Source organism: Phasianus colchicus, chromosome 34, assembly GCF_987193195.1.
Source record: "Phasianus colchicus chromosome 34, bPhaCol1.hap1.1, whole genome shotgun sequence".
NCBI classification, from domain to species: domain Eukaryota; kingdom Metazoa; phylum Chordata; class Aves; order Galliformes; family Phasianidae; genus Phasianus; species Phasianus colchicus.
In genome coordinates, this window is record NC_143469.1 from 2,812,691 (window position 1) to 2,838,566 (window position 25,876).

At 59.5% G+C, this 25,876-nt stretch overlaps 1 protein-coding gene across 6 annotated transcripts in view; it reads left to right on the forward strand.

Moving 5' to 3' along the window:
* Positions 1 to 25,876, forward strand: part of SMARCA4 (SWI/SNF related BAF chromatin remodeling complex subunit ATPase 4) — a 73,295-nt gene that overhangs the window by 9,342 nt on the left and 38,077 nt on the right. For 4 of the 6 annotated variants that reach the window (XM_090128672.1, XM_090128673.1, XM_090128676.1 and 1 more), the window contains exons 6-20: positions 2,520 to 2,646; positions 5,238 to 5,411; positions 6,976 to 7,149; positions 8,129 to 8,296; positions 9,201 to 9,251; positions 11,292 to 11,422; positions 12,937 to 12,994; positions 13,468 to 13,586; positions 16,207 to 16,357; positions 16,470 to 16,633; positions 18,546 to 18,612; positions 19,480 to 19,590; positions 22,852 to 23,094; positions 24,299 to 24,412; positions 25,453 to 25,560. In XM_090128672.1, coding sequence (XP_089984798.1) covers positions 2,520 to 2,646; positions 5,238 to 5,411; positions 6,976 to 7,149; positions 8,129 to 8,296; positions 9,201 to 9,251; positions 11,292 to 11,422; positions 12,937 to 12,994; positions 13,468 to 13,586; positions 16,207 to 16,357; positions 16,470 to 16,633; positions 18,546 to 18,612; positions 19,480 to 19,590; positions 22,852 to 23,094; positions 24,299 to 24,412; positions 25,453 to 25,560 — 1,960 coding nt within the window. The remainder of the gene's footprint in view (positions 1 to 2,519; positions 2,647 to 5,237; positions 5,412 to 6,975; positions 7,150 to 8,128; positions 8,297 to 9,200; positions 9,252 to 11,291; positions 11,423 to 12,936; positions 12,995 to 13,467; positions 13,587 to 16,206; positions 16,358 to 16,469; positions 16,634 to 18,545; positions 18,613 to 19,479; positions 19,591 to 22,851; positions 23,095 to 24,298; positions 24,413 to 25,452; positions 25,561 to 25,876) is intronic. The other 2 variants (XM_090128674.1, XM_090128675.1) reach the window with 2 other exon arrangements.

The window sequence follows — 25,876 nt, forward strand, 5'->3', positions numbered from 1 at the left end:
CCTGCGCCCACCCTGCACCCACCCTGAGCCCGGCCTGCGCCCACCCTGAGCCCGGCCTGCGCCCACCCTGAGCCCGGCCTGCACCCAGCCTGCGCCCACCCTGCGCCCACCCTGAGCCCGGCCTGCGCCCACCCTGCGCTCAGCCTGAGCCCACCCTGCGCCCACCCTGCGCCCACCCTGCGCCCACCCTGCACCCACCCTGCGCCCGGCCTGTGCCCACCCTGCACCCACCCTGAGCCTGGCCTGCACCCACCCTGCGCCCAACCTGAGCCCGACCTGCACCCAGCCTGCACCCACCCTGCGCCCGGCCTGTGCCCACCCTGCGCCCACCCTGCGCCCGGCCTGCGCCCGGCCTGTGCCCACCCTGTGCCCACCCTGCGCCCGGCCTGCGCCCGGCCTGCGCCCAGCCTGTGCCCAGCCTGCACCCACCATGCGCCCGGCCTGCGCCCGGCCTGCGCCCAGCCTGAGCCCACCCTGAGCCCACCCTGCGCCCAACCTGCGCCCAACCTGAGCCCGGCCTGCGCCCACCCTGCGCCCACCCTGCGCTCACCCTGCGCCCACCCTGCGCCCACCCTGCGCCCACCCTGCGCCCAGCCTGCGCCCACCCTGCGCCCAACCTGAGCCCAGCCTGCGCCCAGCCTGCGCCCAGCCTGCGCCCAGCCTGAGCCCAGCCTGCGCCCAGCCTGCGCCCACCCTGCGCTCACCCTGTGCCCAGCCTGAGCCCAGCCTGCACCCACCCTGCGCTCACCCTGCACCCACCCTGCGCCCAGCCTGCACCCAGCCTGAGCCCACCCTGCGCCCACCCTGCGCCCAGCCTGCGCCCACCCTGCACCCACCCTGTGCCCACCCTGCACCCACCCTGCGCCCAGCCTGCACCTAGCCTGAGCCCACCCTGCGCCCACCCTGCGCCCGCCCTGCGCCCACCCTGCGCCCACCCTGCACCCACCCTGTGCCCACCCTGCACCCACCCTGCACCCACCCTGCGCCCAGCCTGAGCCCACCCTGTGCCCACCCTGTGCCCACCCTGCACCCACCCTGCGCCCAGCCTGAGCCCACCCTGTGCCCAGCCTGCTCCCAACCTGAGCCCAGCCTGCGCCCAGCCTGCGCCCAGCCTGCGCCCAGCCTGAGCCCAGCCTGCGCCCAGCCTGCGCCCACCCTGCGCTCACCCTGCACCCACCCTGCGCCCAGCCTGCACCCAGCCTGAGCCCACCCTGCGCCCACCCTGCGCCCAGCCTGCGCCCACCCTGCACCCACCCTGCGCCCACCCTGCGCCCACCCTGCGCCCAGCCTGAGCCCAGCCTGCGCCCACCCTGTGCCCACCCTGCACCCACCCTGCGCCCAGCCTGAGCCCACCCTGCGCCCAGCCTGCGCCCACCCTGCGCCCACACTGTGCCCACCCTGAGCCCACCCTGCGCCCAGCCTGAGCCCAGCCTGCGCCCACCCTGCGCCCAGCCTGAGCCCACCCTGCGCCCAGCCTGAGCCCACCCTGCGCCCACCCTGCGCCCACCTTGCGCCCACCTTGCGCCCAGCCTGCGCCCAGCCTGAGCCCACCCTGCACCCACCCTGCGCCCACCCTGCGCCCAGCCTGAGCCCAGCCTGCGCCCACCCTGCGCCCGGCCTGCGCCCAGCCTGCGCCCAGCCTGCGCCCACCCTGCGCCCACCCTGTGCCCAGCCTGCGCCCACCCTGAGCCCAGCCTGCGCCCACCCTGAGCCCGGCCTGCGCCCACCCTGCGCCCACCCTGCGCCCAACCTGCGCCCACCCTGCGCCCAACCTGCGCCCGGCCTGCGCCCGGCCTGCGCCCACCCTGCGCCCACCCTGCGCCCAACCTGCGCCCAGCCTGCGCCCAGCCTGCGCCCACCCTGCGCCCACCCTGCGCCCACCCTGTGCCCAGCCTGCGCCCACCCTGCGCCCACACTGCGCCCACCCTGCGCCCACCCTGTGCCCAGCCTGCGCCCACCCTGAGCCCGGCCTGCGCCCACCCTGCGCCCACCCTGCGCCCGCCCTGCGCCCGCCCTGCGCCCAGCCTGCGCCCACCCTGCACCCACCCTGCGCCCAACCTGCGCCCGGCCTGCGCCCGGCCTGCGCCCACCCTGCGCCCACCCTGCGCCCACCCTGTGCCCAGCCTGCGCCCACCCTGAGCCCGGCCTGCGCCCACCCTGCGCCCACCCTGCGCCCAGCCTGCGCCCACCCTGCGCCCAACCTGCGCCCACCCTGCGCCCAGCCTGCACCCAGCCTGCGCCCAGCCTGCGCCCACCCTGCACCCACCCTGCGTCCACCCTCAGCCCAACCTGCGCCCGGCCTGCGCCCGGCCTGCACCCACCCTGTGCCCGGCCTGCACCCACCCTGCGCCCACCCTGCGCCCGGCCTGCGCCCACCCTGCGCCCAGCCTGCGCCCAGCCTGCGCCCACCCTGCGCCCACCCTGTGCCCAGCCTGCGCCCACCCTGAGCCCGGCCTGCGCCCACCCTGCGCCCACCCTGCGCCCACCCTGCGCCCACCCTGCGCCCTCCCACCTCGCAGGCTGCAGGCCCGCATCGCGCACCGCATCCAGGAGCTGGAGAACCTGCCTGGCTCGCTGGCCGGAGACCTGAGAACCAAAGCGACCATCGAACTCAAAGCGCTGCGGCTGCTCAACTTCCAGAGACAGGTGGGGGCCGCGGGTCGCCCCGTTACCGTCGGGATGTCCCGTGCATATCGCGATGTCCCATTCGTGTCGGGATGTCCCATCAGTATCGCGATGTCCTATTAACGTTGGGATGTCCCATTCATGTTGGGATCCCCCTATTAATATCGAGATGTCCCATTAATATCGGGAGGTCCTGTTCGTGTTGGGATGTCCCGTTCATATCGCGATGTCCTATTAACGTCGGGATTTCCCATTAGTATCGGGATGTCCCATCAATGTCGGCAGGTCCCATTCATGTTGGGATCACCCTATTAACACCGGGATGTCCCATGCGTGGTGGGATGTCCCATCAATATCGCGATGTCCCATTCATGTTGGGATCCCCCTATTAATATCGAGATGTCCCGTTAATATCGGGAGGTTCTGTTCATGTTGGGATGTCCCGTTCATATCGCGATGTCCCATTCGTGTTGGGATCACCCTATTAACATTGGGATGTCCCGTTAATGTTGGGATGTCATATTAATATCGCGATGTCCCATTCGTGTTGGGATATCCCGTTCATATCACAATGTCCTATTAACGTTGGGATGTCCCATTCACGTTGGGATCACCCTATTAACATCGAGATGTCCCATTAATATTGGGATGTCCTATTAATATTGCGATGTCCCATTAATATTGGGATGTCCGATCCATGTCGGGATAACCCCATTGATGTCGGGATAACCCCATTGATGTTGGGATCACCCCATTGACATTGAGATGTTCCATTGATGTTGGGATCACCGTATTAACATCAGAATGTCCTATTAATGTTGGGATGTCCCATTAATATTGGGATGTCCCATTGATGTTGGGATCACCCCATCGATGTCAGGATGTCCCATTGATGTCGGGATCACCCCATTGACATCGAGATGTCCCATTGCTGTTGGGACCACCCCATTGACATTGGGATGTCCCATTGATGTTGGGATAATCCCACTGATGTCGGGATGTCCCATCCATGTTGGGATCACCCCATTGATGTCGGGATGTCCCATCCATGTCAGGATAACCCCATTAACACCGGGATGTCCCATTGATGTCGGGATCACCCCACTGATGTCATGATGTCCCATTGCTGTTGGGATCACCCCATTCATGTCGGGATGTCCCATTGATGTCGGGATAACCCTATTAACACCGGGATGTCCCATTGATGTCGGGATCACCCCACTGATGTCAGGATGTCCCATTGCTGTTGGGATCACCCCATCGATGTCAGGATGTCCCATTGATGTCGGGATCACCCCAACGATGTCGGGATGTCCCACTGCTGTTGGGATCACCCCACTGATGTCGGGATGTCCCATTGATGTCGGGATAACCCCATTAACACCGGGATGTCCCATTGATGTCGGGATCACCTCATCGATGTCAGGATGTCCCATTGATGTCGGGATCACCCCATTGATGTCAGGATGTCCCATTGATGTCGGGATCACCCCAACGATGTCGGGATGTCCCATTGCTGTTGGGATCACCCCACTGATGTCGGGATGTCCCATTGATGTCGGGATCACCCCATTGACATTGGGATGTCCCATTGATGTCGGGATCACCCCATTGATGTCAGGATGTCCCATTGATGTTGGGATCACCCCAGCGATGTCGGGATGTCCCATTGCTGTTGGGATCATCTCATTGACATCGGGATGTCCCATTGATGTCGGGATCACCCCACTGATGTCATGATGTCCCATTGCTGTTGGGATCACCCCATTCATGTCGGGATGTCCCATTGATGTCGGGATCACCCCATTAACACCGGGATGTCCCATTGATGTCGGGATCACCCCATCGATGTCAGGATGTCCCATTGCTGTTGGGATCACCCCACTGATGTCGGGATGTCCCATTGATGTCGGGATCACCCCATTGACATTGGGATGTCCCACTGATGTCGGGATCACCCCAACAATGTCGGGATGTCCCATTGATGTTGGGATCACCCCATTGACGTCGGGATGTCCCACTGCTGTTGGGATCACCCCATTAACACCGGGATGTCCCATTGATGTCGGGATCACCCCACTGATGTCGGGATGTCCCATTGATGTCGGGATCACCCCAACAATGTCGGGATGTCCCATTGATGTTGGGATCACCCCATTAACACCGGGATGTCCCATTGATGTCGGGATCACCCCAACGATGTCGGGATGTCCCATTGCTGTTGGGATCACCCCATTGACATTGGGATGTCCCATTGATGTCGAGATCACCCCAACGATGTCGGGATGTCCCATTGATGTCGGGATCACCCCATTGACATTGGGATGTCCCATTGATGTCGGGATCACCCCAACAATGTCGGGATGTCCCATTGATGTTGGGATCACCCCATTGACGTCGGGATGTCCCACTGCTGTTGGGATCACCCCAACGATGTCGGGATGTCCCATTGCTGTCGGGATCACCCCAACGATGTCGGGATGTCCCATTGATGTTGGGATCACCCCACTGATGTCAGGATGTCCCATTGCTGTTGGGATCACCCCATTGACGTGGGGATGTCCCATTGCTGTCGGGATCACCCCGCTGACGATGTCGGGCTGTCCCGACAGCTGCGACAGGAGGTGGTGGTGTGCATGCGGCGCGACACGGCGCTGGAGACGGCGCTGAACGCCAAGGCCTACAAGCGCAGCAAGCGGCAGTCGCTGCGGGAGGCCCGCATCACCGAGAAGCTGGAGAAGCAGCAGAAGATCGAGCAGGAGCGGAAACGCAGGCAGAAGCACCAGGTGAGGGTCAGGGGTGCAGCGAGGGATGGAGGGTTGGGTTGGGTTGGGTTGGAAGGGTCCTTGAAGGTCATAGAATCCAAGATGGTTGGGTTGGAAGGGTCCTTGAAGGTGGTGGAACTGTGGGATGGGTGGAATGGAAGGGTCCTTGAAGGACGTAGAATCATGGAATGGTTGGGTTGGAAGGGTCCTTGAAGGTGGTAGAACCGTGGGATGGGTGGAATGGAAGGGTCCTTGAAGGTCATAGAATTCAAGATGGTTGGGTTGGAAGGGTCCTTGAAGGTGGTGGAACCGTGGGATGGGTGGAATGGAAGGGTCCTTGAAGGTCATAGAATCACGGAATGGTTGGGTTGGAAGGGTCCTTGAAGGTGGTAGAACCATGGGATGGGTGGAATGGAAGGGTCCTTGAAGGTCATAGAATCACGGAATGGTTGGGTTGGAAGGGTCCTTGAAGGTGGTGGAACCGTGGGATGGGTGGAATGGAAGGGTCCTTGAAGGTCATAGAATCACGGAATGGTTGGGTTGGAAGGGTCCTTGAAGGTGGTAGAACCGTGGGATGGGTGGAATGGAAGGGTCCTTGAAAGTCATAGAATCACAGAATGGTTGGGTTGGAAGGGTCCTTGAAGGTCATAGAATTCAAGATGGTTGGGTTGGAAGGGTCCTTGAAGGTGGTGGAACCGTGGGATGGGTGGAAGGGTCCTTGAAGGTCATAGAATCATGGAATGGTTTGGTTGGAAGGGTCCTTGAAGGTGGTAGAACCGTGGGATGGGTGGAATGGAAGGGTCCTTGAAGGTCACAGAATCATGGAATGGTTGGGTTGGAAGGGTCCTTGAAGATCACAGAATCCAAGATGGTTGGGTTGGAAGGGTCCTTGAAGGTGGTGGAACCATGGGATGGGTGGAATGGAAGGGTCCTTGAAGGACGTAGAATCATGGAATGTTTGGGTTGGAAGGGTCCTTGAAGGTCATAGAATTCAAGATGGTTGGGTTGGAAGGGTCCTTGAAGGTGGTAGAACCGTGGGATGGGTGGAATGGAAGGGTCCTTGAAGGTCATAGAATCACGGAATGGTTGGGTTGGAAGGGTGCTTGAAGATCTTAGAACCATGGGATAGGTGGAATGGAAGGGTCCTTGAAGGACATAGAATCACGGAGTGGTTGGGTTGGAAGGGTCCTTGAAGGTTACAGAATCCAAGATGGTTGGGTCGGAAGGATCCTTGATTATAGAAGCTGGGATGGTTGGGTTGGAAAGGTCCCTGAAGGTCACAGAATCCAAGATGGTTGGGCTGGAAAGGTCCTTGAAGGCCACAGAATCCAAGATGGTTGGGTTGGAAGGGTCCTTGATTATAGGAGCTGGGATGGTTGTGTTGGAAGGGTCCTTGAAGGTCACGGAATCCAAGAGGGTTGGGTTGGCAGAGTCCTTAATTATAGAAGCTGGGATGGTTGGGCTGGAAAAGTCCTTGAAGATCATGGAATCCAAGGTTGGAAGGGTCCTCGAAGGTCACAGCAGGCCGGGACGCTGCGCCTTGCTCTGGAAGTCTCCCGACGCCGCTGTCCCTGTCCCCACCCAGGAATACCTCAACAGCATCCTGCAGCACGCCAAGGATTTCAAGGAGTACCACCGCTCCGTCACCGGCAAGATCCAGAAGCTGACCAAGGCGGTGGCCACGTACCACGCCAACACGGAGCGCGAGCAGAAGAAGGAGAACGAGCGCATCGAGAAGGAGCGGATGCGGCGCCTGATGGTGAGGGAGGAATTTTGGGGGGCCGTTTGCCTGGTTGGGGCTGGAAAGGTCCTCCAAGATCATGGAATCCAAGAGGGTTGGGTTGGAAGGGTCCTCGAAGGTCATAGAATCCAAGATTGTTGGGTTGGAAGGGTCCTCGAAGGTCATAGAATCCAAGATTGTTGGGTTGGAAGGGTCCTTAAAGGTTATGGAATCCAAGAGGGTTGGGTTGGAAGAGTCCTTAAAGGTTATGGAATCCAAGAGGGTTGGGTTGGAAGGGTCCCTGAAGGTCACGGAATCCAAGATGGTTGGGTTGGAAGGGTCCTTAAAGGTTATAGAATCCAAGAGGGTTGGGTTGGAAGGGTCCTCGAAGGTCACGGAATCCAAGAGGGTTGGGTTGGAAGGGTCCTCGAAGGTTATGGAATCCAAGAGGGCTGGGTTGGAAGGGTCCTCGAAGGTCATAGAATCCAAGAGGGTTGGGTTGGAAGGGTCCTTAAAGGTTATAGAATCCAAGATGGTTGTGATGGAAGGGTCCTTAAAGGTCACAGAATCCAAGATGGTTGGGTTGGAAAGGTCCCTGAAGGTCACGGAATCCAAGAGGATTAGGTTGGAAGGGTCCTTAAAGGTTACAGAATCCAAGAGGGTTGGGTTGGAAGGGTCCTTAAAGGTTATAGAATCCGAGATGGTTGGGTTGGAAGGGTCCTTAAAGGTTATAGAATCCAAGAGGGTTGGGTTGGAAGGGTCCTTAAAGGTTACAGAATCCAAGAGGGTTGGGTTGGAAGGGTCCTCGAAGGTCACGGAATCCAAGAGGGTTAGGTTGGAAGGGTCCTTAAAGGTTTCAGAATCCAAGAGGGTTGGGTTGGAAGGGTCCTTAAAGGTTACGGAATCCAAGATGGTTGGGTTGGAAGGGTCCTTAAAGGTCATAGAATCCAAGATGGTTGGATTTTGGGACGTCGGGAGCTTCGGGGCGGTGACGCTTGGGCTGCTCCTCCTCCTCCAGGCTGAGGATGAGGAGGGCTACCGCAAGTTGATCGACCAGAAGAAGGACAAGCGGCTGGCCTACCTGCTGCAGCAGACCGATGAGTACGTGGCCAACCTGACCGAGCTGGTGCGGCAGCACAAGGCGGCCCAGGTGGCCAAGGAGAAGAAGAAGAAGAAGAAGAAGAAGGTGAGCAGAGTGGGGAGCTTCCCCGAGGGCTGCGGGGCTGCCTGGGGGGGATGGGGGCACAAGCGTGGCCGTCTGTTGAGGTTTGATGGGCTTGGTGGGTGTCTGTTGGTAGTGGCCATCCATTGTGTGGCCATCCATTGTGTGGCCATCCATTGGTGGCCATCCATTGGTGGCCATCTTTTGGGGTTTGGTGGCTGTCTGTTGGTAGTGGCCATCTGTTGGGGTTTGGTGGTTGTTGGGGTGGCCATCGATTGGGTTTGGTGGTTGTTGAGGTGGCCATCATTGGGCTTGGTGGCTGTCTGTTGGTAGTGGCCATTGATTGTGGGGTTTGGTGGTTGTTGGGGTGGCCATCGATTGGGTTTGGTGGTTGTTGAGGTGGCCATCCGTTGGGCTTGGTGGCTGTCTGTTGGTAGTGGCCATTGATTGTGGGGTTTGGTGGTTGTTGGGGTGGCCATCGATTGGGTTTGGTGGTTATTGGGGTGGCCATCATTGGGCTTGGTGGCTGTCTGTTGGTAGTGGCCATCCATTGTGGGGTTTGGTGGCCATCTGTTGGGGTTTGGTGGCCATCTTTTGGTAGTGGCCATCTATTGTGGGGTTTGGTGGCCATCATTGGGTTTGGTGGCTGTCTGTTGGTAGTGGCCATCCATTGTGGGGTTTGGTGGCCATCTGTTGGGGTTTGGTGGCTGTCTGTTGGTAGTGGCCATCCATTGTGGGGTTTGGTGGCCATCATTGGGCTTGGTGGCTGTCTGTTGGTAGTGGCCATTGATTGTGGGGTTTGGTGGCCACCTGTTGGGGTTTGGTGGCCACCTGTTGGGGTTTGGTGGCCGCCTGTTGGGTTTGGTGGCCACCTGTTGGCAGTTTTGAGTTGCTAACAGCCATCCTCCTCCTCCTCCTCCTCCTGCAGAAGGCAGAGAATGCTGAAGGACAAACTCCGGCCATCGGCCCCGATGGAGAGGTGAGGCTGCAGCGACCCCCAGGCTGGGGGCTGAGCTGTGGGGCTGTGGGGCTCCACGAGGCGCAGCTCAGTGCTGGGGGGGCGGCATCGGACCCAGCGCCCCACGGAGCTGCGCCTGGGGGGGGGGGGGGGGAGAGGAGCACAACGGTCACAGAAACACTCAGGAGGGTCTCAGAACGTTCAGGTGGTGCCGTGGGGGCACACGAGGGGCTCCAGATGTTGAGGAGATGCCATGGGGGCACACGAGGGGCTCCAGATGTTCAGGTGATGCCATGGGGGCACACGGAGGGTCTCCAAATGTTGAGGTGGTGCCCTGGTGGCTCACAGAGGGTCTCCAGATGCTCAGGTGATGCCATGGGGGCACCCAGAGCATTTCCAGATGTTCAGGTGATGCCCTGATGGCACCCAGAGCATTTCCAGATGCTCAGGTGATGCCATGGGGGCACACAGAGGGTCTCCAGATGTTCAGGTGATGCCCTGATGGCACACAGAGCATTTCCAGATGTTCAGGTGATGCCATGGGGGCACCCAGAGCATTTCCAGATGTTCAGGTGATGCCCTGATGGCACACAGGGCATTTCCAGATGTTCAGGTGATACCATGGGGGCACAAGGAGGGGCTCCAGATGTTCAGATGATGCCCTGATGGCACACAGAGCATTTCCAGATGTCCAGGTGATGCCATGGGGGCACACGGAGGGTCTCCAGATGTCCTGGTGACAATATGAGGACACTCAGAGGAGCACCAGGTTTTCAGATGGTGCCATAAAGGCTCACAGGGGGTCTCCAGGTGTTCAGGTGATGCCATGGGGGCACCCAGAGAGTCTCCAGATGTTCAGGTGATGCCATGGGGGCACACGGAGGGTCTCCAGATGTCCAGGTGACAATATGAGGACACTCAGAGGAGCACCAGGTGTTCAGTTGGTGCCATAAAGGCTCACAGGGGGTCTCCAGATGTTCAGGTGATGCCCTGATGGCACACAGAGAGTTTCCAGATGTTGAGGTGATGCCATGGGGGCACACGAGGGGCTCCAGATGTTCAGGTGATGCCATGAGGGCACACAGAGAGTCTCCAGATGTTCAGGTGATGCCATGGGGGCACACGGAGGGTCTCCAAATGTTGAGGTGGTGCCCTGGTGGCTCACAGAGGGGCTCCAGATGTTCAGGTGATGCCATGAGGGCACCCAGAGCATTTCCAGATGTTGAGGTGATGCCTTATGGCTCACAGAGGGTCTCCAGGTGTTCAGGTGATGCCATGGGGGCACCCAGAGCATTTCCAGATGTTGAGGTGATGCCATGGGGGCACCCAGAGCATTTCCAGATGTTCAGGTGATGCCATGGGTGCACACAGAAGGTCTCCAGGTGTTCAGGTGATGCCATGGGTGCACCCAGAGAGTCTCCAGATGTTCAGGTGATGCCATGGGGGCACACAGAGGGTCTCCAAATGTCCAGGTGATGCCTTGATGGCACACAGAGCATTTCTAGATGTTCAGGTGATGCCATGGGGGCACCCAGTGCATTTCCAGATGTTCAGGTGATGCCATGAGGGCACACAGAGGGTCTCCAGATGTTCAGGTGATGCCCTGATGGCACACAGAGCATTTCCAGATGTTCAGGTGATGCCATGGGGGCACCCAGAGCATTTCCAGATGTTCAGGTGATGCCATGAGGGCACACAGAGTCTCCAGATGTTCAGGTGATGCCATGGGGGCACCCAGAGCATTTCCAGATGTTGAGGTGATGCCCTTACGGCTCACAGAGGGGCTCCAGATGTTCAGGTGATGCCATGGGGGCACACAGAGTCTCCAGATGTTCAGGTGATGCCATGGGGGCACCCAGAGCATTTCCAGATGTTGAGGTGATGCCCTTACGGCTCACAGAGGGGCTCCAGATGTTCAGGTGGTGCCACGGGGACACGCTGAGGATCTCCAGGTTGTTTGGGTGCCCCCGTACGGACGCGCAGCCGTTGAGCTGAAGGTCGGAGGGGTGCTGTGGGGGCAGGCAGGGCGCAGTGCTGACCCCCGGCCGCCCCTCCTCGCAGCCACTGGACGAGACGAGCCAGATGAGCGACCTGCCAGTGAAAGTCATCCACGTGGAGAGTGGCAAAATCCTCACCGGCACCGACGCGCCCAAAGCCGGGCAGCTGGAAGCGTGGCTGGAGATGAACCCAGGGTGCGTGGGGTGGGAGGTGGCCGTGGGGCAGGGGGGAGGTTCTGGTGGGGCTGAGGGTGGTCCCGTGGGGTGGGGGGTGGACCCCGTGGGGCTGAGGGGGGTCGTAGTGGGGTAGGGGAAGGTCCTGGGGGAGGATGGGGAGGTCCCAGTGGGCAGGAGGAGGGATCTGTGGGGCTGAGAGGTTCTTGTGGGGTAGGGTTGGTCCCTGTGGGGCGGAGAGGGGTCCCAGTGGGGTAGGGGAAGGTCCTGGGGGAGGATGGGGAGGTCCCCGTGGGGCTGAGGGTGGTCCCAGTGGGCAGGAGGAGGACCCTGTGGGGCCAGGCTGGTCACCGTGGGGCTGAGGGAGGTCTCCATGGGCGGGAGGAGGTTTCCGTGGGGCAGGGGGTGGTCCCTATGGGGCTGAGATGGGTCCCAGTGGGGCAGGGGAGGTCTCTATGGGCAGGAGGAGGTCCTGGTGGAGCACGGGGAGGTCTGGATGGGGCTGAGGGTGGTCCCCGTGGGGTAGGGGGGGCATCCATGGGGTGGGAGGAGGTGCCAGTGGAGCGCAGGGTGGTCCCCCATGGGGCAGGGGGAGGTCCCCCATGGGGCTGAGGGTGGTCCCTGTGGGGCAGAGGGAGGTCCTGGTGGGGCATGGATGGTCACTGTGGGGCTGAGAGAGGCAGGGGGAGCATCCATGGGGCAGGAGGAGGTGCCAGTGGAGCGCATGGTGGTTCCTGTGGGGCTGAGGGTGGTCCCTGTGGGGCTGAGAGGGGTCCCTGTGGGGCAGGGCTGGTCCCCGTGGGGCAGAGGGAGGTCCTGGTGGAGCACGGGGAGGTCTGCATGGGGCTGAGGGTGGTCCCCGTGGGGCAGGGGGGGCATCCATGGGGTGGGAGGAGGTGCCAGTGGAGCGCAGGGTGGTCCCCCATGGGGCTGAGGGTGGTCCCTGTGGGGCTGAGGGTGGCCCCTGTGGGGCAGGACTGGTCCCTGTGTGGCAGAAGGAGGTCCCTGTGGGGCAGAAGGAGGTCCCTGTGGGGCAGGGCTTGTCCCTGTGGGGCAGAGGGAGGTCCTTGTGGGGCACGGATGGTTGCTGTGGGGCTGAGAGAGGCAGGGGGAGCATCCATGGGGCGGGAGGAGGTGCCAGTGGAGCGCAGGGTGGTCCCCCATGGGGCAGGGGGAGGTCCCCTATGGGGCTGAGGGTCGTCCCTGTGGGGCTGATGGGGTCCCTGTGGGGCTGAGGGTGGTCCCTGTGGGGCTGATGGGGTCCCTGTGGGGCTGATGGGGTCCCTGTGGGGCTGAGGGTGGTCCCTGTGGGGCTGATGGGGTCCCTGTGGGGCTGAGGGGGTCCTGGTGGGGCACAGGGTGTCCCTGTGGGGCAGGAGGTCTCGTGGTCTCCATGGGGCTGGAAGGGAACGGGGGGCGACCCCGGAGCCCCTGGGCTGTGGGTAGGAGGGGGGGCAGGACAACGTTAGGCATTTCTGGAGCTGCTTTGGTGTGAGCAGCAGACGGCTAATTAGGGGTTGCGTGTAATTAATCAGGTACGAGGTCGCTCCCAGGTCCGACAGTGAAGAAAGCGGTTCGGAGGAGGAAGAGGAGGTGAGGAAGGGAGCTGCCATCGGGCGGCGGTTCGGTGTTTGTGAGGTGCTGGCGTGCGGCTGCAGGCAGCTCGTTAGCCCCCATCCTCGTTAGCGGCTGGGTGGGCTCAGCTCGTTAGCCCCCATCCTCGTTAGCGGCTGGGTGGGCTCATTGCAGGGAGGAGGGGGGCAGCTAAGCTCAGCTCAGCTCGTTAGCCCCCATCCTCGTTAGCGGCTGGGTGGGCTCAGCTCGTTAGCCCCCATCCTCATTAGCGGCTGGGTGGGCTCAGCTCGTTAGCCCCCATCCTCATTAGCGGCTGGGTGGGCTCAGCTCGTTAGCCCCCATCCTCGTTAGAGGCTGGGGGGGCTCATTGCAGGGAGGAGGGGGGCAGCTCAGCTCAGCTCAGCTCAGCTCATTAGCCGCCATCCTCGTTAGCGGCCGGCTGCCACGTCCGTCTGTCCGTCCATCTGTCCGTCTGTCCGTCTGTCCCACAGGAGGAGGAGGAGGAGCAGCCGCAGCCGGCGCAGCCCGCGCTGCCCGTGGAGGAGAAGAAGAAAATCCCGGATCCCGACAGCGACGACGTGTCCGAGGTGGACGCGCGGCACATCATCGAGTGAGCGGCGCGGTGCCAGGGGGGCGGGGGTCGTTTTGTGGCTCTGGGATCTTCAAGGACCTTCCGACACAACCATTCCATGGTTCTGTGACCTTTCAGGACCTTCCGACACAACCATTCCATGGTTCTGTGACCTTTCAGGACCTTCCGACACAACCATTCCATGGTTCTGTGACCTTTCAGGACCTTCCGACACAACCATTTTATGGCTCTGTGACCTTTCAGGACCTTCCGACACAACCATTCCATGGTTCTGTGACCTTTCAGGACCTTCCGACACAACCATTTTATGGCTCTGTGACCTTTCAGGACCTTCCGACACAACCATTCCATGGTTCTGTGACCTTTCAGGACCTTCCGACACAACCATTTTATGGCTCTGTGACCTTTCAGGACCTTCCGACACAACCATTTCTGTGGGTTCTGTGACCTTTAAGGACCTTCCGACACAACCATTTTATGGTTCTGTGACCTTTCAGGACCCTTCCAACCCAACATAACCACTTTATGGTTCTGTGACCTTTAAGGACCCTTCCGACACAACCCAAACCTTCATTCCATGGTTCTGTGACCTTTCAGGACCCTTCTAGCCCAACACAACCCAACAACTTTATGGTTCTGTGACCTTTAAGGACCCTTCCAACACAACCCAACCATTTTATGGTTCTGTGACCTTTAAGGACCCTTCCGACACAACCCATATCTTCATTCCATGGTTCTGTGACCTTTAAGGACCCTTCCAACACAACCCAACCATTCCATGGTTCTGTGACCTTTAAGGACCCTTCCAACACAACCATTCTATGGTTCTGTGACCTTTCAGGACCCTTCCGACAGAACCCATATCTTCATTCCATGTTTCTGTGACCTTTAAGGACCCTTCTAGCCCAACACAACCATTTTATGGTTCTGTGACCTTTAAGGACCCTTCCAACCCAATCCAACCATTTTATGGTTCTGTGATCTTTAAGGACCCTTCCAACCCAACCATTTTATGGTTCTGTGACCTTTTAGGACCCTTCCAACACAACACAACCATTTTATGATTCTGTGACCTTTAAGGACCCTTCCAGCCCAACCCAACCATTTTATGGTTCTGTGATCTTTAAGGACCTTTCCAACCCAATCCAACCATTTTATGGTTCTGTGACCTTTAAGGACCCTTCCAACACAAGCTAACCATTTTATGGTTCTGTGGTCTTCAAGGACCTTTCTTGTGGTCCTCTCCAACCCAACCAGTGCACAGTTCCACAGTTGACCTTCCAGGACCCTCCCAACCCAACCATTTCTGTGGGTTTATGGTTCCGCACTTGACCTTCCAGGACCCTCCCAACCCAACCACTCCTGATTTCAGAGTCCATCTCTTATAGTCGCCCCCAACCCAACCATTTCTGTGGGTTTGTGGTTCCACACTTGACCTTCCAGGACCTTCCCAACCCAACCATTTCTGTGGGTTTGTGGTTCCACACTTGACCTTTCAGGACCCTCCCAACCCAACCATTTCTGTGGGTTTATGGTTCCGCACTTGACCTTCCAGGACCTTCCTAACCCAACCACTCCTGATTTCAGGGTCCATCTCTTACAGTCGCCCCCATCCCAACCATTTCTGTGGGTTTGTAGTTCCACACTTGACCTTCCAGGACCTTCCCAACCCAACCATTTCTGTGGGTTTGTGGTTCCACACTTGACCTTCCAGGACCTTCCCAGCCCAACTACTCCTGATTTCAGAGTCCATCTCTTACAGTCACCCCCAACCCAACCACTTCTGTGGGTTTATGGTTCCACACTTGACCTTCCAGGACCTTCCCAACCCAACCACTCTTCATTTTAGGGTCCATCTCTTACCGTCCCACCCAACCCAACCACTTCTGTGGGTTTATGGTTCCACACTTGACCTTCCAGGACCTTCCCAACCCAACCACTCCTGATTTTAGGGTCCATCTCTTACCGTCCCACCCAACCCAACCACTTCTGTGGGTTTATGGGTCCACACTTGACCTTCCAGGACCCTCCCAACCCAACCACTCCTGATTTCAGAGTCCATCTCTTACAGTCGCCCCCAACCCAACCATTTCTGTGTTTGTGGTTCCACACTTGACCTTCCAGGACCTTCCCAGCCCAACCACTCCTGATTTCAGAGTCCATCTCTTACAGTCGCCCCCAACCCAACCACTTCTGTGGGTTTATGGTTCCACACTTGACCTTCCAGGACCTTCCCAACCCAACCATTTCTGTGGGTTTGTGGTTCCACACTTGACCTTTCAGGACCTTCCCAACCCAACCATTTCTGTGGGTTTGTGGTTCCACACTTGACCTTCCAGGACCTTCCCAGCCCAACTACTCCTGATTTCAGAGTCCATCTCTTACAGTCACCCCCAACCCAACCACTTCTGTGGGTTTATGGGTCCACACTTGACCTTCCAGGACCTTCCCAACCCAACCACTCCATGCTTCTAGTCCCCATCTCTTGTGCTCTCTCCCAACCCAACCATTTTTACATTTCTACCAGCAACGACGAAGGTCCCCCCACCCCAACCATCCCCCAGTTCCTCACCTGGGGACCCCTCCAACCCCCCCCCTCCCCCCAATCTCTGACCCCCCCTTCCCTCCCCCCCCCCAGGAACGCCAAGCAGGACGTGGATGATGAGTACGGCGTGTCGCAGGCGCTGGCCCGGGGCCTGCAGTCGTACTACGCCGTGGCCCACGCCGTCACCGAGCGGGTGGACAAACAGTCCACCCTGATGGTCAACGGGGTCCTCAAGCAGTACCAGGTGAGGGGGGGGCACCCGGGGGGCTGCTGTTGGGGGGGAGGCGGTGCTGTGGGGGGCGATGGGGGTCAGCGGGTGCGAAAACGCCGCCCTTTTTTCTCCCCCTCCCTCCCAGATCAAAGGGTTGGAGTGGTTGGTGTCGCTGTACAACAACAACCTGAACGGCATCCTGGCCGACGAGATGGGGCTGGGGAAAACCATCCAGACCATCGCGCTCATCACGTACCTCATGGAGCACAAGCGGATCAACGGCCCCTTCCTCATCATCGTCCCCCTCTCGTGAGTGCTGCTCCATCCGGCCGTCCCTGCTGGCTCCATCCTTTCCATCCCCCCTGACTCCGTCCCCTCCATCCCCTCCAACTCCATCCCTTCCATCCCCCCTGACTCCATCCCCCCTGACTCCATCCCTTCCATCCTCCCTGGCTCCATCCCCTCTGGTTCCATCCTTTCTATTCCCTCCATCCCCTCCCCCTCCATCCCCCTCCATCCCCCTCCATCCCCTCCATCCCCTCCAACTCCATCCCCTCCAACTCCATCCCCTCCAACTCCATCCCCCCAACTCCATCCCCTCCATCCCCTCCATCCCCTCCAGCTCCATCCCTTCCATCCTCCCTGGCTCCATCCTCTCCAGTTCCATCCTTTCTATTCCCTCCATCCCCTCCAACTCCATCGTCTCCATCCCCACTGGCTCCATCCATCCCCCCCAGCTCCATCCCTTCCATCCTCCCTGGCTCCATCCCCTCTGGTTCCATCCTTTCTATTCCCTCCATCCCCCCCAGCTCCATTCCTTCCATCCCCTCCATCTCCTCCATCCCCTCCAATTCCACCCCCTCCACCCCTCCATCCCCTCCAACTCCATCCCCTCCATCCCCCCTGACTCCATCCCCACTGGCTCCATCCATCCCCCCCAGCTCCATCCCTTCCATCCCCACTGGCTCCATCCCCTCTGGTTCCATCCTTTCTATTCCCTCCATCACCTCCATCCACATCCCCTCTGTTCCCCCTGACTCCATCCCCCTCCATCCCCTCCACCTCCATCACCTTCATTCCCCTCCAGCTCCATCCCCCTCACTCCATCCTCTCCAGCTCCATCCCCTTCCTTCTTCCCTGGCTCCATCCCTTCTGACTCCATCCCCCTCCATCCCCTCCATCCCCTCCATCCCCTCCATCCCCTCCAACTCCATCCTCTCCACCCCCTCCAGCTCCATCCCCTCCATCCCCCTCCATCCCCCTCCATCCCCTTCCATCCTCTCCATCCCCCCTGACTTCATCCTCTCCATCCCCTCCAACTCCATCCCCCCAACTCCATCCCTCTCCATCCCCTCCATCTCCCTCCAACCCCTCCATCCCCTCCATCCCCTCCAACTCCATCCCCTCCATCCCCCCTGACTTCATCCCTTCCATCCCCTCCAACTCCATCCCTTCCAACTCCATCCTCTCCACCCCCTCCAGCTCCATCCCCTCCATCCCCCTCCATCCCCCTCCAACTCCTCCATCCCCTCCATCCCCTCCAACTCCATCCCGTCCATCCCTCTCCAACCCCTCCAACCCCTCCATCTCCCTCCAACCCCTCCATCCCCCTCCATCCCCCTCCATCCCCTTCCATCCTCTCCATCCCCCCTGACTTCATCCTCTCCATCCCCCCTGACTTCATCCTCTCCATCCCCTCCAACTCCATCCCCCCAACTCCATCCCTCTCCAACTCCTCCATCCCCTCCATCTCCCTCCAACCCCTCCATCCCCTCCAACTCCATCCCCTCCATCCCCCCTGACTTCATCCCTTCCATCCCCTCCAACTCCATCCCTTCCAACTCCATCCTCTCCACCCCCTCCAGCTCCATCCCCTCCATCCCTCTCCAACCCCTCCAACCCCTCCATCTCCCTCCAACCCCTCCAACCCCTCCATCTCCCTCCAACCCCTCCATCCCCCTCCATCCCCCTCCATCCCCTTCCATCCTCTCCATCCCCCCTGACTTCATCCTCTCCATCCCCTCCAACTCCACCCCCCCAACTCCATCCCCCTCCATCCCCCTCCATCCCCTCCATCCTCTCCATCCCCTGCATCCCCCTCCCTCTCCCTCCAACCCCTCCAACTCCACCCCCTCCCTCTCCCTCCATCCCCCCCATCCCCTCCATCCCTTCCCCCCCAGCTGCTGCTCACGCTGACTTTTGTTCTCCCTTCTGTTTCCAGAACTCTCTCCAACTGGGCCTACGAGTTCGATAAATGGGCTCCGTCCGTGGTGAAGGTGTCCTACAAGGTGGGTGGGAGGGCTGCGGCCGTGCTGGGGGGACCCCGAACATCTCCTCCAATTGCGGGGACCTACAATTGTGTGTCCCCCCCTCTCCCTCCCCCCCCAGGTCCTGGCAGCGCTGTGTGGGTCACCGTGCTGCTTCTCCCCCCAACCCCAACCCCAATATCCCCAGAGGGCCGCAGGTTGTGATGGACCCCGCATTCCTCTCCCATCAGCTCTGCCAAAACCCCAATTAACACCCTTTGATGATGATGCCCCCCCCCCATTTATCCCCCAACCCCAATATTCCCCCCCCATTAATCCCCCAACCCCAATATTCCCCCTCCCTTTATCCCCCAACCCCAATATTCCCCAAGGTTCTGTGACCTTCCAGGACCCAAAAGGCCACAGGTTGAGATGGACTCCGCATTCCTCTCCCATCAGCTCTGCCAAAACCCCAATTAACACCCTTTGATGATGATGCCCCCCCCCCCATTTATCCCCCAACCCCAATATTCCCCCCCCCATTTATCCTCCAACTCCAATATTCCCAAAAGGCCGCAGGTTGTGATGGACTCCGCATTCCTCTCCCATCCAGCTCTGCCAAAACCCCAATTAACACCCTTTGATGATGATGCCCCCCCCCCATTTATCCCCCAACCCCAATATTCCCCCCCCATTAATCCCCCAACCCCAATATTCCCCCCCCATTAATCCCCCAACCCCAATATTCCCCCCCCATTAATCCCCCAACCCCAATATCCCCCAAAGGGCCGCAGGTTGTGATGGACTCCGCATTCCTCTCCCATCAGCTCTGCCCCAATTAACACCCGCTGATGATGATGCCCCCCCCATTTATCCCCCTCCTCATTTTCTCTCCTTCCCCACCCTCAGGGCTCCCCGGCCGCCCGCCGCGCCTTCGTGCCGCAGCTGCGCAGCGGGAAGTTCAACGTCCTGCTCACCACCTACGAGTACATCATCAAGGACAAGCACATCCTGGCCAAGGTCTGCAATTAGCCGCCTTTAATTGCAATTAGTCCCGCAGCGCCGCCTCATTTGGCGCGGACCCCCTGGCGAAGACCCCCTGGGGGTCCCCTGGCCCCACGCGCAACGCTGGGGGGGCTTTGGGGTGCTTCCAACCCAACCGCGCTGCGATCCCGTGGTTCTGTGATCTTCCAGGACCTTTCCAATCCCACCCAACTGTTGGGTGGTTCTAAGGGCCGCCCCCAATCCAACCATTCAGTGTCACTGTGGTCTTCAAGGACCCTTCCAATCCATTCCAGGGTTCTGTGACCTTCCAGGACCCGCCCAACCCGTTCTAGAGTTCTGTGATCTTTAAGGACCCTCCCAACCCATTCCAGGGTTCTGTGACCTTCCAGGACCCACCCAACCCATTCCAGGTTTCTGTGACCTTCCAGGACCCTTCCAACCCGTTCCAGGGTTCTGTGATCTTTAAGGACCCTCCCAACGCATTCCAGGGTTCTGTGATCTTTAAGGACCCTCCCAACCCATTCCAGGGTTCTGTGATCTTTAAGGACCCGCCCAACCCATTCCAGGATTCTGTGACCTTCCAGGACCCTCCCAACCCATTCCAAGGTTCTGTGATCTTTAAGGACCCTCCCAACCCGTTCCAGAGTTCTGTGATCTTTAAGGACCCGCCCAACCTGTTCCAGAGTTCTGTGATCTTTAAGGACCCTCCCAACCCATTCCAGGGTTCTGTGATCTTCCAGGACCCTCCCAACCCAACCATTCTGTGGTTCTGTGATCTTCAAGGACCCTTCCAATCCATTCCAGGGTTCTGTGACCTTCCAGGACCCACCCAACCCATTCCAAGGTTCTGTGACCTTCCAGGACCCTCCCAACCCATTCCAGGGTTCTGTGACCTTCCAGGACCCGCCCAACCCGTTCCAGAGTTCTGTGATCTTTAAGGACCCTCCCAACCCGTTCCAGGGTTCTGTGATCTTTAAGGACTCTCCCAACCCATTCCAAGGTTCTGTGACCTTCCAGGACCCTCCCAACCCATTCCAGGGTTCTGTGACCTTCCAGGACCCGCCCAACCCAACCATTCTGTGGTACTTTGGTCTTCAAGGACCCTCCCAACCCATTCCAAGGTTCTGTGATCTTTAAGGACCCTCCCAACCCATTCCAAGGTTCTGTGATCTTTAAGGACCCTCCCAACCCATTCCAGGGTTCTGTGACCTTCCAGGACCCTCCCAACCCATTCCAGGGTTCTGTGACCTTCCAGGACCCGCCCAACCCAACCATTCTGTGGTACTTTGGTCTTCAAGGACCCTCCCAACCCATTCCAAGGTTCTGTGATCTTTAAGGACCCTCCCAACCCATTCCAGGGTTCTGTGACCTTCCAGGACCCTCCCAACCCTTTTCAGGGTTCTGTGAGGTTCTTGGAGGACGTTCCAACCCATTCCATGGTTCCGTGACCTTCCAGGACCCTCCCAACCCAAACATTCAATGGTTCTCTATCCATTAAGGGCCAGCCCAGCTGTTCCACGTTTCCGTGGTTCCATGCTGAGTCCTCCCAGTAGGTGTAGATTCCACACAAGTCCTCCAAGTAGCTGTAGCTTCTACATGAAGTCCTCCCAGTAGGTGTAGGTTCCACACAAGTCCTCCCAGTGGGTGTAGGTTCCATGTTGAGTCCTCCCAATGGGTTTAGGTTCCACATGAAGTCCTCCCAGTGGGTGTAGGTTCCACACAAGTCCTCCCAGTGGGTGTAGGTTCCACACAAGTCCTCCCAGTAGGTGTAGTTTCCACATGAAATCCTCCCAGTGGATGTAGGTTCTACACGAAGTCCTCCCAGTAGGTGTAGATTCCACACAAGTCCTCCCAGTAGGTGTAGCTTCTACATGAAGTCCTCCTAGTAGGTGTAGGTTCCACACAAGTCCTCCCAGTGGGTGTAGGTTCCATGTTGAGTCCTCCCAATGGGTTTAGGTTCCACATGAAGTCCTCCCAGTGGGTGTAGGTTCCACATGAAGTCCTCCCAGTGGATGTAGATTCTACATGAAGTCCTCCCAGTAGGTGTAGATTCCACGCAAGTCCTCCAAGTAGGTGTAGCTTCTACATGAAGTCCTCCTAGTAGGTGTAGGTTCCACACAAGTCCTCCCAATGGGTTTAGTTTCCATGCTGAGTCCTCCCAGTGGGTGTAGGTTCCACAGGAAGTCCTCCCAGTAGGTGTAGGTTCCACAGGAAGTCCTCCCAGTGGGTGTAGGTTCCATGCTGAGTCCTCCCAGTAGGTGTAGGTTCCACATGAAGTCTTCCCAGTAGCTGTAGGTTCCACACAAGTCCTCCCAGTGGATGTAGCTTCTACATGAAGTCCTCCCAGTAGGTGTAGATTCCACACAAGTCCTCCCAATGGGTGTAGGTTCCACACAAGTCCTCCAAGTAGCTGTAGCTTCCACATGAAGTCCTCCTAGTAGGTGTAGGTTCCACACAAGTCCTCCCAGTAGGTGTAGGTTCCATGTTGAGTCCTCCCAATGGGTTTAGGTTCCACATGAAGTCCTCCCAGTGGGTGTAGGTTCCACACAAGTCCTCCCAGTAGGTGTAGGTTCCACATAAAGTCCTCCCAATGGGTGTAGGTTCCACATGAAGTCCTCCCAGTGGGTGTAGGTTCCACACAAGTCCTCCCAGTAGGTGTAGGTTCCACATAAAGTCCTCCCAATGGGTGTAGGTTCCACATGAAGTCCTCCCAGTGGGTGTAGGTTCCACACAAGTCCTCCCAGTAGGTGTAGGTTCCACATAAAGTCCTCCCAATGGGTGTAGGTTCCACATAAAGTCCTCCCAGTAGGTGTAGGTTCCACATGAAGTCCTCCCAGTGGGTGTAGGTTCCATGCTGAGTCCTCCCAGTAGGTGTAGGTTCCACAAGAAGTCCTCCCAGTGGGAGTAAGTTCCGCACAAGTCCTCCCAGCGGGTGTAGGTTCCATGTTGAGTCCTCCCAATGGGTTTAGGTTCCACATGAAGTCCTCCCAGTGGGTGTAGGTTCTGTGTTGAGTCCTCCCAGTAGGTGTAGGTTCCATGTTGAGTCCTCCCAATGGGTGTAGGTTCCACACAGAGTCCTCCCAGTAGCTGTAGGTTCCACACAAGTCTTCCCAATGGGAGTAGGTTCCACACAAGTCCTCCCAGTAGGTGTAGGTTCCACACAAGTCCTCCCAGCATGCGCAGGTTGCTCACAGCCGCTCCCAAGGACACCCCCTGACCCCCGGTGCCCCCCAGCCCTCTTTTTGGCCCTGACCCCGCACGGCGCCGTCCCCGCAGATCCGCTGGAAGTACATGATTGTGGACGAGGGGCACCGCATGAAGAACCACCACTGCAAGCTGACTCAGGTGCTGAACACCCACTACGTGGCGCCGCGCCGCCTGCTGCTCACCGGCACCCCGCTGCAGAACAAACTGCCCGAGCTCTGGGCGCTGCTCAACTTCCTGCTGCCCACCATCTTCAAGAGCTGCAGCACCTTCGAGCAGTGGTTCAACGCTCCCTTCGCCATGACCGGGGAGAAGGTGCGCCCTCGGGTCCCAGGGGGGCATCCGTTGGGGTTTGGTGGCCGTCAGTTGGTCTTTGGTAGCCATCCATTGGGGTTTGGTGGCCATCCGTTGGGGGTGGTGGGCATCCATTGGGGTTTGGTGGCCGTCTGTTAGGGTTTGGTGGCCGTCTGTTGGGTTTGGTGGCCGTCTGTTGGAGTTTGGTGGCTGTCTGTTGGGGTTTGGTGGCCGTCAGTTGGTCTTTGGTGGCCATCCGTTGGGGGTGGTGGGCATCCATTGGGGTTTGGTGGCCGTCTGTTGGGGTTTGGTGGCCGTCTGTTGGGTTTGGTGGCCATCCATTGGGGTCAGTGGCCATCCATTGGGGGTGGTGGGCATCCATTGGGGTTTGATGGCTGTCTGTTGGGGTTTGGTGGCCGTCTGTTGGGTTTGGTGGTCATCTGATGGGATTTGGTGGGCATCCATTGGGGTTTGGTGGCTGTCTGTTGGGGTTTGGTGGCCGTCCGTTGGTCTTTGGTGGCCATCCGTTGGGGGTGGTGGGCATCCATTGGGGTTTGGTGGCCGTCCGTTGGGGTTTGGTGGGCATCCATTGGGGTCAGTGGCCATCCATTGGGGGTGGTGGGCATCCATTGGGGTTTGGTGGCCGTCCGTTGGGGTTTGGTGGCCATCCGTTGGGGTTTGGTGGCCATCCATTGGGGGTGGTGGGCATCCATTGGGGTTTGGTGGTCATCCGTTGGGGTTTGGTGGTCATCTGTTGGGGTTTGGTGGCCATCCGTTGGGATTTGGTGGCCATCCATTGGGGGTGGTGGGCATCCATTGGGGTTTGGTGGCCGTCTGTTGGGGTTGGTGGTCATCCGTTGGGGTTTGGTGGCCGTCTATTGAAGTTGGTGGCCGTCTATTGGGGTTTGGTGGCCGTCTGTTGGGGTTGGTGGTCATCTGATGGGATTTGGTGGGCATCCATTGGGGTTTGGTGGCCATCAGTTGGGGTTTGGTGGCCGTCTGTTGAAGTTGGTGGCCGTCTGTTGGGGTTTGGTGGCCATCTGTTGGGGTTGGTGGTCATCTGTTGAGATTGGTGGCAATCCATTGGGGTTGGTGGCCACCCATTGGGGTTTGGTGGCCACCCATTGGGTTTGGTGGCCACCCATTGGGTTTGGTGGCCGTCTGTTGGCGTTTGGTGGCCCCCCTCCCCCCCAGCAGCTCCCGCTGAAGGGTTTCTGTCCCCCAGGTGGATCTGAACGAGGAGGAAACCATTCTGATCATCCGGCGGCTGCACAAAGTGCTGCGGCCATTCCTGCTGCGCCGCCTCAAGAAGGAGGTGGAGGCCCAGCTGCCCGAAAAGGTGACAGCGGGGCTGGGGGGGGGAAATGTGGGGCTGGGCTGCAATTGGGGGGTGATGTGGGGCTGGGATGTGGGGCTGGGCTGCAATTGGGGGGGGGTGATGTGGGGCTGAAATGTGGGGTTGGGTTGCAGGAGGGGGGGTGATGTGGGGTGGGGATGTGGGGCTGGGATGCAATGGGGGGTTGATGTGGGGCTGAAATGTGGGGTTGGGTTGCAGGAGGGGATGATGTGGGGCTGGGATGTGGGGCTGGGCTGCAGGAGGGGGCAAATGTGGGGCTGGGCTGCTGGAGGGGATGATGTGGGGTGGGGATGTGGGGCTGGGCTGCAATAGGGGGGATGATGTGGGGCTGGGATGTGGGGCTGGGCTGCAGGAGGGGGGGTGATGTGGGGCGGGGATCTGGGGTCAGGATGTGGGGCATGGATATGAGACCAGGATGTGGGGCTGGGATATGGGGCCAGGATGTGGGGCGGGGATCTGGGGCCCCGCCCCAAATCCCGTCCCCGCCTCCCCCCTCCCCAAATCCCATCCTCGCCTCCCCCCTCCCCAAATCGCATCCCCATCTCCCCCTGCCCCAAATCGCATCCCTGCCTCCCCCCTCCCCAAATCCCACCCCCGCCTCCCCCTCCCCAAATCCCATCTCCCCCTTCCCAAATCCCATCCCCGCCTCCCCCCGCCCCGAATCCCACCTCCCCCCTCCCCAAATCCCACCCCCGCCTCCCCCCGCCCCAAATCCCACCCCCGCCTCCCCCCGCCCCAAATCCTGCCCCATCCCCATCTCCCCCTGCCCCAAATCCCATGCCCGCCTCCCCCCTCCCCAAATCCCATCTCCCCCTCCCCAAATCCCACCCCCGTCTCCCCCCTCCCCAAATCCCATCTCCCCCTCCCCAAATCCCACCCCTGTCTCCCCCCTCCCCAAATCCCACCGCCGTCTCCCCCCTCCCCACATCCCATCCTCGTCTCCCCCCTCCCCAAATCCCACCCCCGCCTCCCCCCACCCCAAATCCCACCCACGGCACTGAGCCCCCCGCCCCCTCCCACAGGTGGAATACGTCATCAAATGCGACATGTCGGCGCTGCAGCGCGTGCTGTACCGGCACATGCAGGCCAAGGGGGTGCTGCTGACGGACGGCTCCGAGAAGGACAAGAAGGTTGGGGGGCCAGGGGGGGATTCCATAGGGCTGCACGGGGGGGTGGGATTCCATAGGGTCAATAGTGGGGGTGGGATTCCATAGGGCCAATAGTGGGGGTGGGATTTTATAGGGTCAATGGGGGCGTGGGATTCCATAGGGCCAATGGGGGGGTGGGATTCTATAGGGCCAGTAGTGGGGTTGGGATTCTATAGGGCCAATGGGGGGGGGTGGGATTCCATAGGGCCAATAGTGGGGTTGGGATTCTATAGGGCCCCTACTGTGCTTCTCTGGGCCACCAAACGACACCGCCAGGCAACGAACTCCTTAACGACCC